The 21,775-nt window shown below is 38.3% G+C and overlaps 1 protein-coding gene across 2 annotated transcripts in view; it reads left to right on the top strand.

Moving 5' to 3' along the window:
* The window catches only part of LOC121513348 (thrombospondin type-1 domain-containing protein 7A), a 365,219-nt gene extending 345,580 nt beyond the window's left edge, over positions 1-19,639 (top strand). For both annotated transcript variants that reach the window (XM_041793044.1, XM_041793043.1), the window contains 4 exons: positions 245-327; positions 4,443-4,656; positions 7,523-7,610; positions 17,118-19,639. In XM_041793044.1, the coding sequence (XP_041648978.1) occupies positions 245-327; positions 4,443-4,656; positions 7,523-7,610; positions 17,118-17,208 (476 nt within the window). In that variant the 3' untranslated portion in view covers positions 17,209-19,639. The remainder of the gene's footprint in view (positions 1-244; positions 328-4,442; positions 4,657-7,522; positions 7,611-17,117) is intronic.
* Positions 19,640-21,775: the final 2,136 nt, after the last annotated feature.

Genomic DNA, 21,775 nt, shown 5'->3' with positions numbered 1-21,775 from the left:
TGATCAACTGCAGCTCTAAATGCCCTTGTTCATTGGTTTTAGTTGAAAAAAATGGTCTGGGGTTTGGCTACTTTTTAAGAATTCACGTAACTGAGTAGTAATTCTTATGCATGATTTCCTGGTACAAACATTCATGCACAGCTGCAGACAGCAGTAAATATTCCAGGACACAAAGATGATTTCAGTCGTATTGTTTTAAAACCATAATATTCCCTTTTTGACTTGGTTGTCTTTATGCCTGCAGGAGGTTGTCCTCCCATCAACCCTCCAGTCGACAACAGCTCCTGTGACCCTCCGTGTCTCATGCCAAAGTCTTTCTGCAGCGAGGTGAGCATCTCTCTTTCTCTTCTATCAACAATTCAGCTGTAAAAACAACAAATGAAAAAAAAATCCCTGAGAGGAATATTTGCTTTACAGGTACAGATGTACAATAAAAACAGGATAAACACAATAAAACCAATAAAGGAATCATGGCCCTGGAAGCACAGGTCCTCGGGTCTCTGCTGCTATGATTGAATTTATAGTCAGTGGAGATGAAATGACGCAAACATGAAGATGTTAAATCCATTCTCTGTTGTGTCACTCAGATAGGTTGCATTGAATTTTGTGTCCTCCAGATGCAGCAGCTGGTAAATCTCAAAGTTTAATATCTTGTTTATTTAGAATAAACTAAAATTGGACGTAGGAGTAAAAACTGGATGGCTGCTGCATTTGTATGAAGAGTTGGCAGATTTAATAAGCACAGAATAAGCAGGTCAGATTGATCTGATGAGGGCAGGATTAACACCTCAGAGGTTACAAGTTCAATCCACAGACAAGCATGATAATTCTGCTCTGAGTGTGCACTTTATTAAAGGGTTATTCTGTTAATTCTAACCTTTACTCTCAGATACGAAATCAAACAAATGTTTTGGAGTTGCGTATGTAGATTGCCTCTTTTTGCAGCAGAGAAATGGACTCTAAACAGAGGTTGCATCTGCTGCCAAAGGCTGTCATTGGCCCAATGTGGCGCACAGCCCAGAGCCAGGCCCCTGCCCTGCCCTGCCCTGCCCCTCCCCTCAGGCACAGGCTAGGTCGGACTGGAGGCAGGTCAAGGCTGTATAACTTTGCAGTATTTTACCCTATATTTGGGAGTTTTTGCTTATCGTCCTTGAATAACTTCCAAACAACTAAGCCCTGCACAGGTTTCTTGAATACACACTTCTCAATAAAAACCACATTCCAAGTGTTTGGTTTACTAAACATTGCACAGTTTATTGAATGTATGTGTTTGACATAATGAGAGAGAAAAAGTGTTTAAAAGTGGGGCTGCCAGCCTGCTGCTCTCCACGAGCACTAAGAGAAACAGTGCAGGGGAGAGGGGGTACAATCAAGCACAGGTGGAGGCAAGACAAGCAAAAACTTTCATTATCTGTTTTATTGCTACTCAGGTTACCAGTGAAGTAAAGAGCAGCTGCAGACTGTGGCCGTCTGACTGATGCTCCATGCATTCAGTGTGTCTGCTCCTCATTCTTTCTGCTCTGATTATCATAAACAGTAAATAGGCCCAACTTTAATACATTCTTCTGTGTCGCGCTCTTTAAGATCTCATAAAAACAGATTTCTGTCATTAATGGGTGGCATGCTAAAGGACTGCTCGATGATGGCAATATTATCATCAATTATTTGATTGATATGAGATCATGATCATTAAAAATTATTCTAAATGGATTTTACAACACCTGCATCACCTACATTTATTGAAGTTAAACACTCTTACCACGTAGACATTCTAAATACTTTAAACAAGACATTAAAGAAAATAATCAATATAGAAATAAAACTGTATAAGAAAAATAATATATTACGGTAAAAAAATCCAGCCAGCTTTTTATTGACACCGCTTATTCGATTCAGGGTCATGTGGGGCTAGAGCCCATCCCAGCTTTCACTGAGCAAGAAGTGAGGTACACCCTAGACTGGTCATCTGTGAATCACAGGGCTGTACACCGACTTAGCATGCTCACACTCACACCTATGGGCAATTTGAGTCATCAATTAATCTAACAAGTATGTTTAATGGATGTGGGAGGAAGTGGGAGTATACAGAGAGAACCCACTCATGCACAGGGACAAAATGCAAACTCCACACAAAAAGCCCATGTCTTGACTGGGATTTGAGTTAATAAAAACAATGAATAATGATATATAGACATGGTTTTCAGCTAGTGGTGATGCACTAGTGTGGCCAAAATTTAGCAACAAACGTTACCACAAGACAAAACCTTTCAACTAAATGAGTGCAACACAGAATGCAGCTCAGTAATAATTTGAGCTTGATTTTCTTGTTTTCATGATCATAAGAAGAAGGATTGGGTGGTATTTATTTTTAATACCATCATACCCTCTCTAAATTTTACTGAGGTATACAGTACTACCACCAGGTGTTTAAGAACCACATTACACCAGAATTTTCTGGCATGCTCAAGAACAGCGAGTAGAGTGCATGCACCTGTACAAGTGTTTCATTCATACCTTTAACAAAATGTTTTAAGTCCAATAAATTATTTAAAATTTATTAGGTGACATGAGGGTGACAGGAGTGCTGTTGATTTATAGTTGAAGTAGGGCTGTCAAAAGATTTTTAAAAAATTAATTGTGATTAATATCATAATTTCTATAGTTAATTGCGATTAATCACATCCTTTCTTGCATTTTAAAATTCCACTTTTTTGTCATTCTGGATTTTTTTTTACTAAGGTTAATTGACTTCCTATTTAGATATAGACCTGCTTTTAAAGGTAGATTGTTGATTTTAGCATGAAGCTAATCACAACAAAAGGAACTTGTTATAGATTAAAAATGAAATAAGAGATCATTAAAAAGGTTCAGATAACTTCTGACTTGAGCTGTCTGTTAGTTTTTAAAGTGAAATTAGACAATAAGGAGCAGTAGTGGAATTATTTTATATAACTATGGCCACATGGAGATGCTGATGTGCATCAACCAAAGTGTGTTGAAAGGGACAATAAAGCCTGCAATTAATTGTGATTAAACAAATCAGTGCACTAATCTTAGATCTCAATTAATCACAATTAAATCGATTAATCTTGAAATGTAGTTTCTTTCCTTCTACGGCTCTCTGTTCCTCCCTCTTCCCTCCCTTGTTCCCAGAGTTAATCTAGGAAATAATAATCCAAAGCTACCACCATGTAGGATCTAGTAATGTATTGTAATGTTCTGCATGCTTTAAAACAAAGATTGGCATTTGGTATTCATTTCCACATTGCGCAATAATGGCGACCTCCATCCATCTGCAAGCTCAGTTTACAAGAAGCCTATAAAAATTTAGCTACTTTAGCACAGAAAATAACCAAGAACTGACTGACTTCATCTACATTGCATATTAAAAGGGGGAAAAAAGATAATTTCAATGATTTTGAAAAACTGCAAAGGGTTTTAAATGTGCCTGATGCTGTGCTGCTGCACAACGCAGTGCTCGGGGTTTAGAAACTTCATCATTCCTCATCACTGATCTACAACCAGACGGAAAAATTAGAGTGTCTTATGGATAACCATGGCCTAGATGAATGAGAACCTGCACAGACAAGAATTAAAGTGTCTTTAAACTCATGTTTCCGTGGATCACATTGCAGCCAGATGTACAGGTTCAGCAGTTTGACTTTAGAGAGAACCAGAGCCCCATGCCAGCACTGTGCCTGGCCATGGCAGCAGCACATGTTCATTATTCGTCAAATTAGCCTAACATCATTAATTGGAGCTCTGTCGTCACTTTTAAATCACCTTTACACACAGGTAATGGTGCTGTTGTTGGAAATATTCTGAAAGATTATTATAAATATCCAATCATTACAGAGCACCATATTATAATACCATTGTTATGTTTTTTTAATACCCAGGGATATGGTACTATTGTATTACTGTCCATTCCTAATAGGAAGCTTAAATCTTCATTGAAATTAAACTGGATCAATTGCCCAGCACTACTGTGAATTAACCTAGCAAAAAATTACACCCAGTAATGCTTGTCTGGCTTTAAATGCTATGAAATTAGATTATAATGTCCACCCTTTAAAAACAGCAAAAAAGCTTCATTAAACTTTGAAGGCTTCCATTTTTTAAGTTACTGAACTGTTTGAAATTTAAAATATGAGTTTGTAATTATTTACACAAACATAAAAATTGAGTCAAGCTCAATCACAGTCTTCCATTTTTAGAAATCAGTTTTTTTTTATTTCGCATTTAAGCTGCTTTTACCCAGATTTAATGGAGAGATGACACACAATGCTGCTGATGACACACAAAGAGTCAGCAACCCTACAACACCAACAAAACCCCACCCCTTCATTGTTTTAATGTCATGCTGACTTTGCCTAACTCTCATCTCTCTCTTACTGTACCTGCATGTCAAACCAAACACAATTCTCTGCTGCCCCCTCCAGGCCAATATCTGCACATGCGAGGAGGGATTCACAGAGGTGCTGTCACCAACTGGGCAGCTGGACCAGTGCGCCCCTATCCCCATCCTTGAGATCCCCACAGCAGGCGACAAGAGAGGGGACGTGAAAACCAGTCGTGCCATTAACCCCACTCTGCCCAGCACCATCCTGCCAGGGCGCACCGGCCGGACCTGGTACCTGCAGCCCTACGGACCAGGTCAGAGCACAAAATGCACAGCGTCTCCTCACTTAGAGGTTAAAAATACAGAAAATACGAGACACACATGAGCCGTAAAGAAGTGCTAAAGAAGTGTTTATGTGCTGTCAAGTGAAAACCTTTAATCTCTAAACTGTCATGTCTTAGAGAACTTACCCTGCCTTAATGCACTCGTCAGAAGCTCCTATTTTCCAGTTGTCAGGTCGTAATTATAAAAACCACCTCACTAAAATGCTTCTGACTCAGAAATGTGGAGAAGGGCAAAAGGATGCAGACATGGTTGGTTTATATTTTTTGGGAAATGTTGCTTTGACAGTGTAATTAATCATTTACAACAACAGAAAAGTGGAAATAAAAAACAAACATTCTCACACTGACAGCTTAAAATATATATTTATTTACTGTCAATGCAGACAAATCGCCATCCTTATGAAACAAAGGTCAGTTGATCTTCACACATCATGGCCTATATGTATTTTTCTTTATTTAAAAGTTCATATCTTTGAACATTGATACAAACAGCCATCATTTTCAGTAGTTCCCAGTTAAGTTTTTTGAGTTTTTTGGCAGCACAGCTTAAAAAAGGCTACCATCTTTCCTTAAAATGCTGAGCAATGAGTACTTGTTGAGGTTAAAGGTTTTGAAATAACACAAGAAAAAAACTTTACTTCAGTTCTGCAGATTTAGAGCTGGATTAACATCACACATTTGTACCAGCAGCCATGCATGATATAAAACCTGACACATTTAAATCACAGATATGAATCAGACTTGTTTTCTGTCTGTTCCAGGCTGCTCTGATGCATGTGAAAACTTTGCTACCTAATCTAAAACTGCTGGTGTACATTAACTTTTGAGAGGTGAATCTGTGCAGAGCCTGATGGTGCATGACGACAACAGAAACATTTAGGATGCACGAGTGCAGAACAGATTGAGTTAACGTCTGTCTCAAGAAAACATTTCCACCCTTGCACGACATCAAATACAGAAACTCGTGTGTCATTCATCTTCCAAATGTTTAATTGTTTCTGCTGCACCTCTTTACTTTGTACTGTGAGATTTTAGATATGTTGTTTTCTTTTTGAGAAAATGAAGGTTACACTTTTAAATAGCTGATGATTTACATTGCAGCAGTGCTAAAGAATATAGAAACATAAGAATCAGGCCATTACTGGTGCTTTAATGTTAAAGTAATGGAAGAAGACTAGACTAGAGAAAATCATACCTTGATTACACTTGATAGTAAATATAAATTATATGTAGTACAAACAGACAAATACTAGTATAAGTATTGTACACTTCAATTAATATAATATCCTTCAGTATGCAAGTAAAATGAAAGACATCTTTGTATGATGCATGAAAATGATAACATTTTTTTAATTGTACTGAGAAGATAAGGTTGACCAACATTGATTTAAAAGGAAATCTACATCATCAGGCAAATACACCATATTGGATAGATATTTGTATCTCTTGTGTACATATTGAACAAAAAAGCTCACTAGACATCTGCATTTTGACAAAGTTTTCTCATAAAAATTTAAATTAACACACCAGGACGCAGCCATGTCTTAGTACGTACTGCACTCTGGCTAGTGTGGCGACATACGGTTTTCTGCAGGCTATTTCTATGCATTTTTCACCCATCAAATCTTTATATTGTGAACATGATCCTACTGTAAGTGAAGAGAAAATCATGAGGACCTTACTCTGAGTGTGAAGTAAAGTGAATATAATCATATAGGCAAAAAAGACAGCGAGTAGAGCTGATTTTATGGTGTCTGTTTTAGTGCCTGCTGAGATAGCGAGTGAGAAAGCCATTAAAGACCCTGTAAAGGGAAAATAAATCTGTATTTAGGTTTATTGTGTAAGAGGTCACTGTGTTATGAACCCTTAAATCAGATTTCAGTCAGATAGAACATCTCTAAGTTTATAAATTTAAGCTTCAAAATCATGAAAAATGAGGCAGTAAAATCTTCTCTAGGACAGATTGGGCGTGTCTGTTGAATGAGCTGAAGCCACACCCACTAAGGAGAAATACAATCCTCTCAGATTTGAAAAAATGCTACAATCTGAATGTTGACCTTATGACCTTATGAGTGCAGCTGCCTGGCTCTGTGCCAGAGAAGAGACAAAGTCTGTTTTCTAGCTTAAATCTCCGTTAAGCTGCTTTAAATGAACCATAGACCACTGTGGCTGATAGATTTGGCAAATTTACCTCACAGTGAACAAAAAAACAGCATTAACTGACTGTTAACTTTCAATAAAGGCAGTGACATCAGCTAACAACAGACTGGACTGAGATGAACTGCTCTGTGATTTTATATTGTAGTGTTAGAGGGGCGGGGTCATTCCCCACTGTCGGCTCATGACATCATGAGCCTACACAACTTTCTAATGGTCTGAATCCAGAATTCACTTACATGAAGATCTCAGTGTTTTCACATGTTAACAACAACCATATTTCAACATATCTAGTGTGTTAAGACAAAAACTTTGGACTCACTTTACAGGGTCTTTAAAATAAACATGAGTAGTTTTAGTAACTTAGAACTTAATTTGAAGAGTGTTTCTTCAGCATAATTGTTCTTATTATATGTCAAATGAAATGCCTATTTAATCCTCTTTAATTGCCCTCTTTGATCACCATAAGTGTTCTCATTTGTTGTACCTATAAATATCAGTAAGTTTATTAAATGTCACAGTTTTCACAGTGATTTCTTGCTGTTTAACTGGAATAAAAGCAGAAACAAAGTGTTAAGTTCTTTGCAGCTGTTAGAGAACAAAGTGTTGCTGCTTTTATTAGCTATTGTTGCCATGTTTACGTGTAATTAGAGAAACTGATGAGCCTCCTCCTCCACAGATGGGAAGCTGAAGATGTGGGTGTACGGTGTAGCAGCCGGAGCCTTTGTGCTCCTCATATTCATAGTGTCTATGATATACCTAGCTTGGTGAGTTGAAGAGTTTAATTTCCCCCTTTTATCATCATCCCTATTCATTAAATCAAACCCTCATTTTTCCCCTCGTGTTTTGAGGTAAAGCAATCCCTCATTTGTCGCCCATCCCCCTCACATCACCGTTTGTCTGTCATCTTTTATTTCTTGTTTTGTTCCTTCATGCCGTCCGTTTGTGAGAGCAGCAGCTACTGTGCCAAATTGCATCGCACTCTTAAAGCCCAAGAGTCTGGCGCCAACGGGACGGTGATCTGGTTGGGCCAAAATGCACATGAGATGACTTACACCTGTCCCGATTGCCAAGAGCTGGCTCAAAGCAGCAGCAGCAGCTAAAGAGGATGTGGAGGGTTCAACCCCCCAGCCCCCAAACACAGCCTCCAGTAAAAGCATCTGCAGTCCTTGATCTCCCCCCCGTGACCTCTAAAGAGTCACATGTCCTGCCTGAGTAACTGAGTGAAGGTGCTGGTGAAGGTGAGGACAAACCATAAATGAGATCATTAGTTCCTTTAGATTAGAGGTTAGAGTGAAGAGATAGTCTACCCATGTTTAGACTCAGTCTGCCCCCTTTTAGACAAAGACTCCTGACTTGATTTTATAAAGCAGACCCTGATGTGACTGTATATTTCCACTCTTTGAAATATGCTTGAAACTTGACAAATATGCTCACAAATCACAGTTGTAAATGAGAGAGCATGCACCTAGATGAATTTCATTCCTGACAACCCAAAATAATATGCAAGCAATTTTACGTATTAGTACTTATTTTCAGTTGAATGACAGTGGCAGAGAAAGCACAGCGTTCTGAAAACTCACAGAATGATTCTTCTTTCAGGAAAAAATATCCTTATTTTCTTTCTTGCAGAGCATTGATGAGAAAATCTATCCCATTGTCATACACATATTTGCATTGTCACTGATAGTAATGAGCTGTTGCCTCAAGTAGCTTAATGCAGTTGTTATGTAGAAATCAAATGTCGTGTTGACAGAAGAGGAAGATCCAAAAAAGTCACAGATACAGACTGGCTGAGATCCCTAGAGTTTAATGACAGCTGATCTGGGTCAGTGACAGAAGCAACGACAGAGAATGTACACACTGACAGTTAATTTATGCGCTTTACATCATGTAGCCCCGTGGTTTTCAATCTTCTTTGCCCAAGGCACAAGCCAAAAATCTCAAAGTACACTATATCTAAATCAGCACAAAATAGCCCCTTTAAAAGATGTTCAATTGTTGATTAGTTTACCCATAATGCATGGTTGTAGAAACTTCCACTGCACACTAAGCCTTGCCTCAAGGCAGACCAATGTGCCTTGCCCCACCATTTGAGAACCACTGATGTAGCCTATTGGTGGCACAATCTGTCAGACCTTTTCACAGTTCCTGATCTTGCTAAGCATGCATATCATAGCTAAAGTTTAAGAGCTATGCTGTCAGAGTCTAGTGAAGTTTGCAGTGTAGAAGTAAAAGAGAAGCCCAACAGGTCAACAGATGGCAAAATCAAACAAGTTATCAATGCACGATTTTAAACAATTACAGGCTTTAGTCTATTTTCTCTTTTAGTGTAGAGTAAACTCTCATTATAAAATGACAGAATCAGACAGGCAGTGACTGTTCCTCTTTTTTTGCAGGAAAACAGCAATTGAATTAATAGAGGAAGTTTATATTATATAGCTTTGTAGTACAAAATACCTCTAACTGGGGCTTAAAGCTCTGTCAAGCTCAATTACTCAAAGAAAGTTTGATATGTTGAGGTTGCATCATGGTCCAAAGAACTGGGTCTCTTTTCCCAGGTGTAGACATGCTTGTATATTTGTATTAGCACAGCATAGTATCCCTTTATAACACTGCTGCTCTGTCACTACTGTGAGCATGAACCTGTAAAAACTTACTAGAAATGTGGACTGATACAGAGCTGTGATGATACAGTGTTAATCCAAACAGATTCTTAACTCTCACTCTGTTATGTCAGATCACATTGTGTCAGTGTGTCTGTGTAGCTGACTTTCTTAACAGTATGTCCGATTGCTTTGCTTTATCATCAAGTTTGACACAAAGGAAACGTGAAAAGTGAGAGCTGGGATTGTTTCAGTCCCACAACTCATATTTAAACCTACAAGAACTGGTGAGCCCTCATCTGTCTCTCATGTGTGATCCCATACCGCCCTCTTGTGGCTGAATGAGGAAGTAGGACATAAGACTCCCCTTTCATTTTCTTCCCATTTCACTTCCTGCCAAATCAACAGCTCATTATCCTTTTCACATATTCAATATATTGATGTTATAACTCTGTATTCAGCTCTAAAGCGTTCCTTCTCAGAGCTGAGATCATTTGGAAATCAATTTTAATTAGCTGCTATTGTTTCTTATGGTCATCTTCTGAGCAAAAATATGAAATATTTGTTGATTCTAGCTTCAAAAATACAGTTTTGGTGCATTTTTCAAAACTTTTTATTCTGTTAAACTGAGTCTTAACTGGAGAAAACAAGCTAAACATGGAGCCTCTTTAAGCTCAGCCACTTTTTCCAATTATTTTTTAACGTTTTCAGGATTAAAATTGTATATAATAAAAAAGATGAATCAATAGCATGCATAGTTTGATCCCTAGAGTATTGAATCTGTATTTTTGAACATAAAGTTTACCAAAGCCACAGGGAAAAGATGCATGATGATTCATGTGGCAGCAGAAGAAGTTTGCTGATGTCTGCTGTTGTTTCATGTTTACTTTGTGGTGATTCTGTCAGCTCCTCATCACACAAACTACTCAGAGAAAAGTCCCCAGAGAGCTCTTCTGATTGTCTTTATCAACTCTCCAGAATCTTCTCTTTGAAGCATCTCAATGCTCCAGAGGCCGCCCCATCACGTGTGCGGACTGTTGCTTTGAAATAAAGTTTGGGCAAAAGTTTTCCCTGTTTGGAAATATTAATTGGACTTCCCCTGAGTGCTAAGTGGCTAAAACAAAAAAAAAAGAGAAAAAGCTGGAATAACTGACATTTAACAACAGACAAGAGAGCACAATTAAATGTTGGCTTTGCTTTTTCTCACAGCTATTCCACAAAGATGCTAAATGTCTGAGAATTTCTTTCATTATACAGCATTTTCTTTGAGCTGTGAAGCATTCTTGTTTTTAACGCTGATCTTGACAGTTTAAAAACTTAAAGTCACAGCGTTTTCCTTTAAAGGTGCTTTTCTCCCCCTGGAGGGAAGGTAGCAGTCATCTAGCATGAGCATGCAAATTATCTCACTCATACTTTCAATGTTTTAATATTTTATTGTCTGTCTGAAACCTAGATCATTCCCAGCTACGCAATGTAGAAAGTTCTTTCACCCCACAGTTTCACTGTCTGTGTAGATTTATAATAGTTCATCATTGTTGGTCAAGAAACAACAATTTTCTTTCAGGTAGGGATGCACAATATGTGATGTTAAACCTGTCAACCTGATGCTACAGCCATTTAAATGTACTTTTTTCTCTCATTAATCTACACTCAGTAGTGGACCCTTTTCTCAGTACTTCATTGAAACACCTTTGTCAGCATTATAGCCTAAAGTCTTTTTAAAAGGATGCAACACACATTGCACAAATGGTTTGGGGGATTTCTTCTTAGGTTGGATGGGGACCGTCTGTGGACAGCCATGTTCAGGTCTCCAGAGATGTTTGATAGTGTTCAAGAAGTCATGGCTCCGGCTGGGCCACTCTGGGACATTCACAGAGTTGTCCTTAAACCACTCCTGTGTTGTCTTGGCTGTGTGCTTAGGGTCATTGCCATGTTAGAAAGTGAACCTTTGGTCCAGTCTGAGGTCCTAAACACTGCGGAACAGGTTTTAATTGAGGATATCGTTGTATTTTTGGGCTTCTCCATTCAACTTCCCCTCAACCCTGACCAGTATCCCAGTCCCTGCTGCTGAGACACACCCCCATGGTAGGATGCTGCCACCACCAGTGAGGTGCATGGAACTGAGACCAAACAGTTCAATCATGGTTTCATTAGACCAGAGAATCTTGGTTTTTGTTTTTTGTTTTTTAATTTTTTGCAAACTCCAAGCAGGCTTTTGTGTGTTTTGCATTGAGGAGAGGCTTCCTTCTAGCCACTCTTCCATAGGTCCAGATCAGTGGAGGGTTGTCCTTCTGGAACTTTGTCCCATCTCTAAACAGGATCTCTGGAGCTCAGCTAGAGTCACTGTTAGGTTCTTTGTCACCGCTTTTACTAAGGGTCCTCTTCCCCAATTGCTTAGTTTGGCTGGGTGAGCAGAGTCCTGGTTGAGCCAAATTTTTTTCCATTTGAGAATTATGGAGGCCACTGTACTTTTGGGAACCTCTTCCCCAGATCTGTGCCTGTCAACAATCCTGTCTCTAAGCTCTGCATGCAATTCCTTTGACTTTATGGCTCAGTCTTTGCTCTGATATGCAGCTGTGAGGCCTTCTATAGAGAGGTGTGCGCCTTTCCAAATCATGTCCAATCAATCAGTTTAATTTACCAAAGGTGGACTCCAGTCAAGGTGTAGAAACATCTCTGCAATGATCCGGGGAAATTAGAGGAACCTGGGCTGCGTTTCAAATATTGTTAAGGGTCAAAATACTTATATCAATGGGATATTTCAGGGTTTTTTTTAAATAAGTGTGCAAATACTTTTAAAATTTCATTTTTTTATTGTAGGGTACTGAGTGTAGATAATGAGAGAAAAAAGAATTTTAACATTTGTAGTATCAGGATGAAATGTAACAAAAATGGAAAAAGTGAAGTGAATCTGAATACTTCTTGAATGTACTGCATAAATGTAGTTCAGACCTAAAAGTTCAATCCCCAGAACACACCTAAGAGTTTAAGGATAAGCACAGAAATAAACTCCAGTCCTTAAATCACTCTTTAAAGTTTAAGGAATGAGGATGGACAAAGAAAATGACTTCAGCTGATGTAGGTCTGTTTCTGCCTAAAACTCCACAAAATTATTTGTACATACAGTAGATACATTTGTTGTAAATATCAGCAGAAAATTTGATATCTCCTGATGCTAGCATCCTGCTGATTTTTTATGCATGGCTACTTTAAAGCATAGGTAAGTGTCCAGCTCAAAACATCAGCTAGTTGTATAAGAAATCAAATTCTTCAGATTCTTCAGATCATGCAAAGAAAGGCTTTTTCAAAGATTATTTTCTGAATGTTTCTTCTTGTCAGAAATCTCTGGAAAATAAAGCTAAAATGAATTTTCACACCTTAAAAATGTTTTAAGTCATATATCACATTCTTCTGTGGCACTGAGCACAATGAAAGTCCATGCAATCAAAAGACTCTAGAAAACATGGTCACAGTCTTTGTTACGTCGTGTGTTGGTTTCTTAAGAAGTGTTGTGAAGCCCAGTGATCACATATTAAAATACTATCTACAGTTCACCTTATTTTCAATCAGTCTGGTTAGAGGCCAAGCATTGGAGTTGAGGCAGACCTTTAACCTCCTGCCAAACAACCACAACACATCCACCTGCTGTTTTCCACTCCCCCAAATGGTTTAAATTTATAAATAACTCTAAGGCTTCATAAAATCTAAACAGAAATTCAGCTATGCTCAGTTTTTACAATGAAAAAAATCATCTTTTTATATCAAATTTATTTTTCTAACCAGGCTTTAACCTGTTTATTCCTGCTGCTGGTGGATATGGCTGAAAGGAGTGGACTGACATTTTCTAATGCATGTTGTAGTACTCCTCATGGACTGATTTTCCTCGAGCATTTCAGGTTATGTGACAAAAACCCTCTCACTGACTTTCATTGATGCACAGTTATTCCACAAATCACAAGTCCTGTTTATAGTAGTATGGGTTTCAGAGGCTGTAATTGTAAATGCACGTAAAAGGCCATTTAAAATGGGTTCTAATAGGTGTAGTGTCTAGGGTACAGTGTATTTTCTGCACACTTACATCAGCTTGGTTTTCTTTTTCTAAAATTCTCTTTATGAATATGAGATTTTGGGCTTTTTACCTTTGTTTGAAAGGATAGCTGAAGAAAGACAGGAGATATGGAGAGAGAGTGCACCAAACAAGACCAGAACTGGGAGTCGATCCTGCAACCAGTACACCAAGGACTGTTGCCTCTGAATATGGGTGCTCATTCTACAAGTTAAACCAGGTCCCCACTGGCTTTGTTTTGTTGAGGAAGCTCATGGAAGTGTACATGCTGATGCTATCAGGATTCTGACATGCCATTACGTAAGGGCTGTTTTTGAGGGTGGTAGCTCAAAATGACTTTAAGACAGAGATCCATCCATGATTAATAGATTCATAGCATACAGAAATATGAATCAATTTTCAAGCTTATTGCTTTACCACAAAGTTCAGGGATGTTTTTATGATTTATGTCTTGCACTTTGAATATGAATGAGCTTTGCAGTCTTTGAATGAATATTTGTTTTAACTTATGGTTTTTAATCTTTCTCTTGAATATGCATTTTTATTACCTCCGCCAAGGAGGTTATGTGATCAGCAGGGTTTGTTAGTTAATTTGTTAGTTAGTTAGTTAGTTAGTTAGTTTGTTAGTTACTTTGTTAGCAACATAACTCAAAAAGTTGTGGACGGATTTTGATGAGATTTTCAGGGAATGTTAGAAATGTTATAAGGAAGAACTGATTCGATTTTGGGACTGATCCTGATAACCGTCTGGATCCAGGAATTTTTTAAAGGATTCTTTACTATTGGGAGATAGGGCTAGAGGCGGAGGTCTGCGCTCTCAGAGTGCTTCTCTAGTTATGACATGTGCTGCCGACCTCTATGTCACCCTTATAAGAGAGATTTTGATCTCAACAGGTCTTCATCTGGTTAATAAAGGTCAAGAAGTAAAAATTTAAAAACAACCAAGGACACTTAATTAAATAAAAATGCAGATTTTCATATTGACATACTTTATCCTGTACAAGATTACTGTGATTCTCTACAGGACTAACGGTTTGGAAACATTTGTGTTAGAAATCCTGGTGAATGGCTGTTCAGCATGAGTCTGGTCTGTTTCCTGGTAAAGAAAAGTCTTTCCTAGCCACTGTAACTATAGCAAATGTTTATTAGTGCTGTGCACATGTTGGATTACTGTTTTGTTAATGATAAGAGTATAGTCTGGACCTGCTCTTTTGGTAAAGTGTCTTTATATAACATTTTTCATAAATTGTTGCTTCACAAATCATTATTGACTGATTGATATATGTATTAGGCTACTGCAAAGGCTGTTTAATATACAAAAGTGCCATGCATTCACATGAGAAAGTAAGAAATCTCTTTCCTTTTTTTCTGAATGGGATAATGGCTATTGTGGTCTCCTCTAAAATACAAATGTTTACTCAATGGATCACAGTGCAGCTCAAAATGTTACTTATCTTAGTTTGGTTCAGTTTAGCTTATTTGTTTGCACTTTATAAAACCAATAGGAACAATACAAAAAGGCTTTTCAAGATCAACAACCCCGCAATATGACTCTAGTGCAGAGGTTCCAAAAGGGAGGTCGGGATCCCCAGGGCAGACACGGGACACTACACAGGGGTTGTGGGATGCTTTCGAAAAACATTGAAGAGATATTGAATTATATAAAAGTTGTATATTTTATATATTCAGGGGAAAAATCCTCTTAGAATGAGTTTAATTTTAAATTCAACGTTTTTTTAATAAGCTCTGTGCCTAAATGTAAGAAAAGTGTACAAAAACTTCCTAAAATATATTTCTGTTGATGTTTTGCACAAAATTATTCACTTTAACCGCCTTCAGGGATGCTGTGTGTCACTGGTCTCTGCATGGGACTGTTATTTTTAAACCCTTGTCTCAGACAATCAACAAAAACATCAGTATAAATTACTGCAGTTTTGTTAAACCAAGTATCTCTGATCATAAATACAGTAAAAGTTGTGAGATTCTTAATTTTTTTTCCTAAACCCTTTCTCATAATTCTAAAATGATCATGTTATTTCAGAAAAATCATATTTGTATCTTCTCAAGTGAATGCAGTATGCTTCTATACATTTAAAATAGTGTTTGTAAGACTAAAGTGATGGTATTTCTAATCACAGTAATCTTGTATGAGATAACACATTTAGGTATGAAAAATATGGCTAAATTTAATCTGGATATAGGAAAGCCTAGAAGAAAGCCACACCTCTCTTGTTTATTTTTCCTCTTTTTCATCTGCACATCACATGCAAACAGTGCTATGCATGCTTTATCAATTTATATGCATTTCAAACATCATTTAACCTTTTAAATAACCATAAAACCCAGGCAATCAAGTTATTTAAACATAGTTTTAACTTTAAAGTAGCTGGAGGCAGCAAGGGTTGTTAATGAGCCTCATAAGGACATTGATCTTCTTCTGTTGTGCATTTTCAGGTCAGGTGTCTCTAAATTCGAGCTGAACCAGCTTGGGCGTTCGTTTGTGGAGCATTTTGTATCTCCCATCCATCCATCCATTTTCTATACCACTTAACCTGTTCGGGGTCACGGGGATGCTAGAGCCTATCCCAGCCGTCATTGGGCAAGAGGCGGAGTACATCCTGGACTGGTCGCCAGTCATCGCAGGGCTAGAGAGGGGAACTGGGGATCTCTTGATCTGCAGTCAAATGCTCTACCACTGAGCTATACCCCCACATGTGCATTGTGTACCTGTGGTCTGGAAATATGCTTCTCAGAGTGAAGAGATGCTCCAAATGTAAGGGCATGTTGGAGGGCACTCAGTACACTGGGCAATGCAGTCAGATGTGAGGGTACTTTGACACAATTGTCTTGTTTCCCTTACTTTGCTGTGACTGTTTCTTTGTGCTGAAACTCTGTAGCGACGTCATGCTGTGTCTCAATCAGAGGCGGTCCTGTAAGGCCAACAATGAGCTTCATAATCTTTACATAAAGAAAAGTGTCACTTTCAGGAATTGTAAATAATAAAAAAAGAGCAAAAAGCAAGCTGGTCCACTGTGAGTTGCGCTCATTTAATCTGAAATCCATCACTCCCATCTACATCTTTATATCTACATCTTACTCTATAAGGTTGATGCAGTCGCTTATCTTTTTGCAGCCAGTGCATCTCTCCCTGCTGACCATGACAAAGAATGCATGTTTATGAAGCTTCTGCTTTACTTTATAGATCAAACCAGGTGCATTTTTATGCAGTCTGTGTGTTAAAGAAGTGAATTTTCCAAGAGATTTGTTGACAAGAAAGAATTGTGGTAATAACAGCCTCATCCTTGAAAGATTAGTCATTTTTGTTGTTGATCATCTCCTGGGAATTAAGCCTTAGCTGAAAACAGGACTTATAACTGAGATTGTCAAATATCTGAATCCAACGGCAACTCAGTTTTGCAGAACTTTTGACATATTCTAGTACTTATTACAAACTATTCAAGTCTTTTTCAGTCATTAAAACCATGTTAACCTGAAACACACTGTGTCCTGTGCCGTGACTTTATGGTAAGTTTACTCTGCAGTAAGCTTACAGTGAATTATTCCAAGTTTGTCTCTGACTCTGTTTTAATCTCTCCTCACAGCAAAAAGCCAAAGAGACCTCAGAGACAGAGGCAACAAAACAACCGACTAAAACCTCTGACTCTCGCCTACGATGGGGACACGGACATGTAGTCCTCCGGGAGACGCTTCACCGAGCACTTCACCTGTCATCGAGACCCACTTCATCACAGCCGTTGCAGTGAGGGACATGGATGTTTGCAGCGTGAATGGACACGTCACAGAGCGGAGAAATTACAGAAAATCCTCTTAGCAGAGACACTGCTGGGGTTTAACCATTTCAAGTCGAGCTCCATTCACTCCCCGCTTTGTTTTTTTTGAAGTATTTTCTTTGCTAGAGCCGTCATGACCTCCACCGTGTTCAATGAAATGCCTTTTTTTGGCCCTCCGTCACATCTCTGTAAAGAAAAGACTCATTTCAGAGGCAGAGACGGCTCTGCTGCTGTCTCTGAACATGGCAGCACAAGCTCCAACTCTTCCCCCGCGCTTTTCTGCTTGTCCCTAAAAATGCTGAGTAGCTGGAGGCTTAGGATGCTCTGACGGTTCGTACGTTGCCAAAAGTCACCGCAGGGAAGAGGAGGAGGAGGAGGGAGAGGAAAATCTCCATAAAAAGGTTTGGATTCCTTTTTTCGCAATCCTCAACTGGGTTTTGACTCAAATCTCTTTTACAGTCTTGAACAAAAGGAAGGCATTTCTTCTCTTTTTTTGCTTGATTTTGAGGCGCACAGGCCTGTGTTTGTGGGATAAACTGATCTGTATGATGCTGATGGAGAAGTAGCCTGCAATCAGTTGTTCATGGAGACTACTGCCTGCCTGCCTGCCTCCACCCTTTTCTGCGTTTCAGGCTCTACATTGCACTATATTAGTGCAGCATGATATGCACATGTGACTTCTACCTTCTATTGCCATAAAAACACTGCCTCTTCCACAGACAGACACTAACACAAAGCAGAGGATCAGCTACATAAAGGTCGACACGAGAAAAAGGGCAACAGAACCAACGTTTAGACAACAAGGTGTGAATCTCCAGTAAATATATGTATAGATTTTATTTCTCACAACTGATTTCTTTGGTTGTAGTAAAGTACATTTTGTGGTTTGTAGATTTTGTCTGGTGTTGATCACTTTATTTTTGCCCAGTACAACTAAAAATTCAACTACGTTATCATCAGGTGACTTCTACTGACTCACCTTCTACTGACTTTTAAGACTCACCTACTTTAGAGTTATTTTGAACCATAAAAATTCAAATTAAATTCTGATTTCTTTTGTACTGATTGTGGAAACCTGAAGTTTTGCAGTGAGAAAAAAGAAAAAGGCCAATAATTTTAAACCATTCATGTCATGCAAATGTCATTTCTGCCTTACTGACGATAACTAAATACTAACAGTCCTGTTACACAGTTTTTAATACTTGAATAGGGCACACTATATTCATCATATACTCATAGACATTAGAAATACTAAATTCTCCTTTCTTTTGAGGTCACTAACCTATGGAAGCCCCAAGAGGACATGCATCCATACATTTTATTTTTACCTTCTTCCTGTGATAAGATTTTTTTTTTCCATGTTTTTCAAGGTTAAGCTTGCCAGCAGCAGCAGTGTGGTGCATCAGCTTTAATGCAAGCAAGGATGAGTGAGTAGTGTGGCATATTTAAATACACCGCTGTGTTTAGAGAAAGAACTGTGATTGGCTATAGGAGCTAGGAGGCGATAATTGTGATCATCTGGCTGAGGGATTAATTAATAGAATAAAAAAGATAAATCTCTTTAGCAATCTCTTAAAACTGAATGGTGGTGTAGACCTTAAAACACGCATTTTGGCTGCTCACTGACCTCAAAGTTGATATGATTTTAGGATAAGGGACCATTTTGATTAATTCCACTGTGGTGCTTAGAAATCTGCACATTCATGGTAATTCTTGGTTAAACTTAAAGGATTTTCAAGCTCCCCCTTGAGAATGGCTGGGTTAGTGGACCAATCGGAGAGCCAACTAAGGACCAGTGCAGTATTTTGTCCGTAGATCTCTACAATTTAAATTATCACAGCGTTAAGAGTAAAATGTGGGAATGTTTGTCCACATAGGGCTTCTATAAGCATAGTATTCTTTAAACTTTCTCATGTAGTTATCGGTATCATAGGTGCTCTATCAGTTTTTTCTCACACTACATGAGGCGAGCTCTAGATAGAAAAATAAACAATCTGTACAAACGACATGTTAATAGTAAAAATAACACGTTTCTGCTGAGTTCTACGTCGAAACAAACTGGTGTGGAGAATGTTTACTTTTTTTGTTGTGGGATTTGTAAATAACAGCGATTTTTTTATTTTTTTGGAACAAAAAATATCAAAAGTATGTGTACATTTATTTTGTATTGCACAGAAAATGTTTAGTTTGAATATTGCAAAAGTCGGGTGTGTGATATTGCTGATTGTTGTTACCATGATGCAAGTTGTGTGTTGTGGGAAAAAAGAGGGGAAAGACAAGAAAAAGAGGAGAGGAGAGGGTCAGCTGTTTTTGTACAGGATGTTTATATGTATGGGAAGTGAAAATAAATAAGGACACGGTTGTAAACACAAGGAACATTTTTGGGCTGTTTTTTTAACCTTCTTTACATTTTCAGAAGAGAACCGGACACCTAAATAAAAATGATTATTAACTTTAAATCTCTTATTTGAGGCTTAATTGGGCAGCTTTTCCACTTACCTTACAAATGAACATCAAGTTTAATCTTTGGACTTGAACTTAAGGTTTGTTTGTGCAGATTACAGGATGCCTAAGGCAGCTTTTCAGGGATCACGACATGCTACAAGTTTGTGTCAGTTTAATAACAGATGACAAAGAGAGGTTGTCAGCACACTGCCTGTGGAAGACCATGCAGGCAAAAGTGCTGCAAACATTTCAGTTTGAGGACAGCCTGTCCTTCCCTTTTCTTTCTGTTTTTCATCCTACACCTGACTCGTGTTGGATGTGCAAACCAGTCACAATTTTAGCATTGCAAATTTTGTATTTATCTTCCAGCCTGTGAAGAATGGGGTTAGGTTACTTTTTATACGTAGATTTGGGCTGCACCATGCCTTCTGTGGCTCTTAGAGAAGAGTTATCAAGATGAAATTAGAACTACTGCCTGGTGGTTATACTAAATTTCTCCATATGATCACCTGACTGTGAAAAAAGAAGGGTTGGTGCAGTATCTGTGGTAGTGTGATTCGTAGGAATTAGGCCTAATGACCTTCCCTGTTGAACTTTAGCCTCCAGACTCTAATCAGTTTAACCTTGAGTCAGAGTGGGCATTTATGGAAAGTTTGTAGAAAAACCCTCAAAGCATTTTTAAGTTATGTTTAAAAGAAAGTGATGCCTTGACCTTTAACCAATAGCCTCTCAAATATAATGTGTTTATCTTGGGTCAGAGTGAATATTTCTGCAAAGCCTGAGGAAAATCACTCAAGTATCTTAGTGAGATATTGATTTCAAATGCAACGGATGCATACTGAATAAGCCTAAAGATCTTGACCTTTGTCCCATGACCTCCAAATTAAGAGCATTTCATTCTTGAGTGAGGGTGGACATCACTGCAAAGTTGGAATAAAATCCGTCAAAGTGTTTTAGAGATATCGCATTCACAAGTCGGTTTATCCTTGAGTCAGGCCAAACATTTTTTCAGATACTAAAGCAAATCTTCCAGCGATATTTCATTCACAAGAATGGCTGGGCAACCTGAAAGAGCTCTACACTTTTGTTACCAATATACAGTTAGAGGGGTGCAATTTTTGTGAAACCTTACCCAAATATAACGCATGATCATCCCAAAGTGCCGAGGCCCAGTTTTAATTTTCCACATATCTAAAACTTCCTCAGCTGTTTGAGAAATGGTTAAATGGATCATCCTTCTAACAGCTGGGTGAGGTTCTTTGCAGTCATGTGATTTTGATGATGCACAAATGTCTGTTGGGGGTCAGGATGTGGGGGACAGCCATGAAAAATGAATGGGGACAAAGGAAAGTTAGTACTTCAAAGTTATAAATGGACCTCTGTGCTGCAGTTGTCATCAGAACATTTTTGCATACATTGAGTATGATTCCTAAACTTAATAAAAGGTATTTTTTTCCACAGCTTAAGCAATTTATCTGCTGTCGGGGCAATCAATATCACAATTAACTCAGTCCTGCAGACCTCCCAACATTTCGCATCATCTAGCCATATGAAAGGAGGCAAGAGTCTTGAGGAGTACTGAACTAAGAGATTAGCTGAGCCCCTTTGACATATAAAAGATCCACATTTTGTCACAAAAATGCTTTAAATTGAAACTTTAATTTATTATCATCCAAATAAACCTTCTGGGGTGAGCGACATGGTAAATATGTGGAGTTCATGAACAAACCTGCTCTATGAGATGGCTCATTAATGTGAGCCATTGTTGCTAGCTAACTCTGGTTTGAGTGCCAGCTTCCTTTCCGCCATCCTTTGTTGTTATTTAATTCACATTTAAAAAGCAAAACTGGTACCCAATGAAGAGCCATTTGGGAGCCAAACCACAAGCTCTACTGAGCTGAGACAAATAATCTGAATCTCTTAAAAGAAACGTATTTCCAGTCATAAAGAGTGAGACAAGATGGACATCAGCTGAGGAAATACGGGTTAGGATCAGAGTTTAATGTGCCAGGACGCTTTGTGGA

Source organism: Cheilinus undulatus, linkage group 8 (assembly GCF_018320785.1).
Source record: "Cheilinus undulatus linkage group 8, ASM1832078v1, whole genome shotgun sequence".
Lineage (NCBI taxonomy): Eukaryota > Metazoa > Chordata > Actinopteri > Labriformes > Labridae > Cheilinus > Cheilinus undulatus.
The sequence above is the reverse complement of the archived record's forward strand: the minus strand, read 5'-3'. Positions and strand labels throughout refer to the sequence as shown.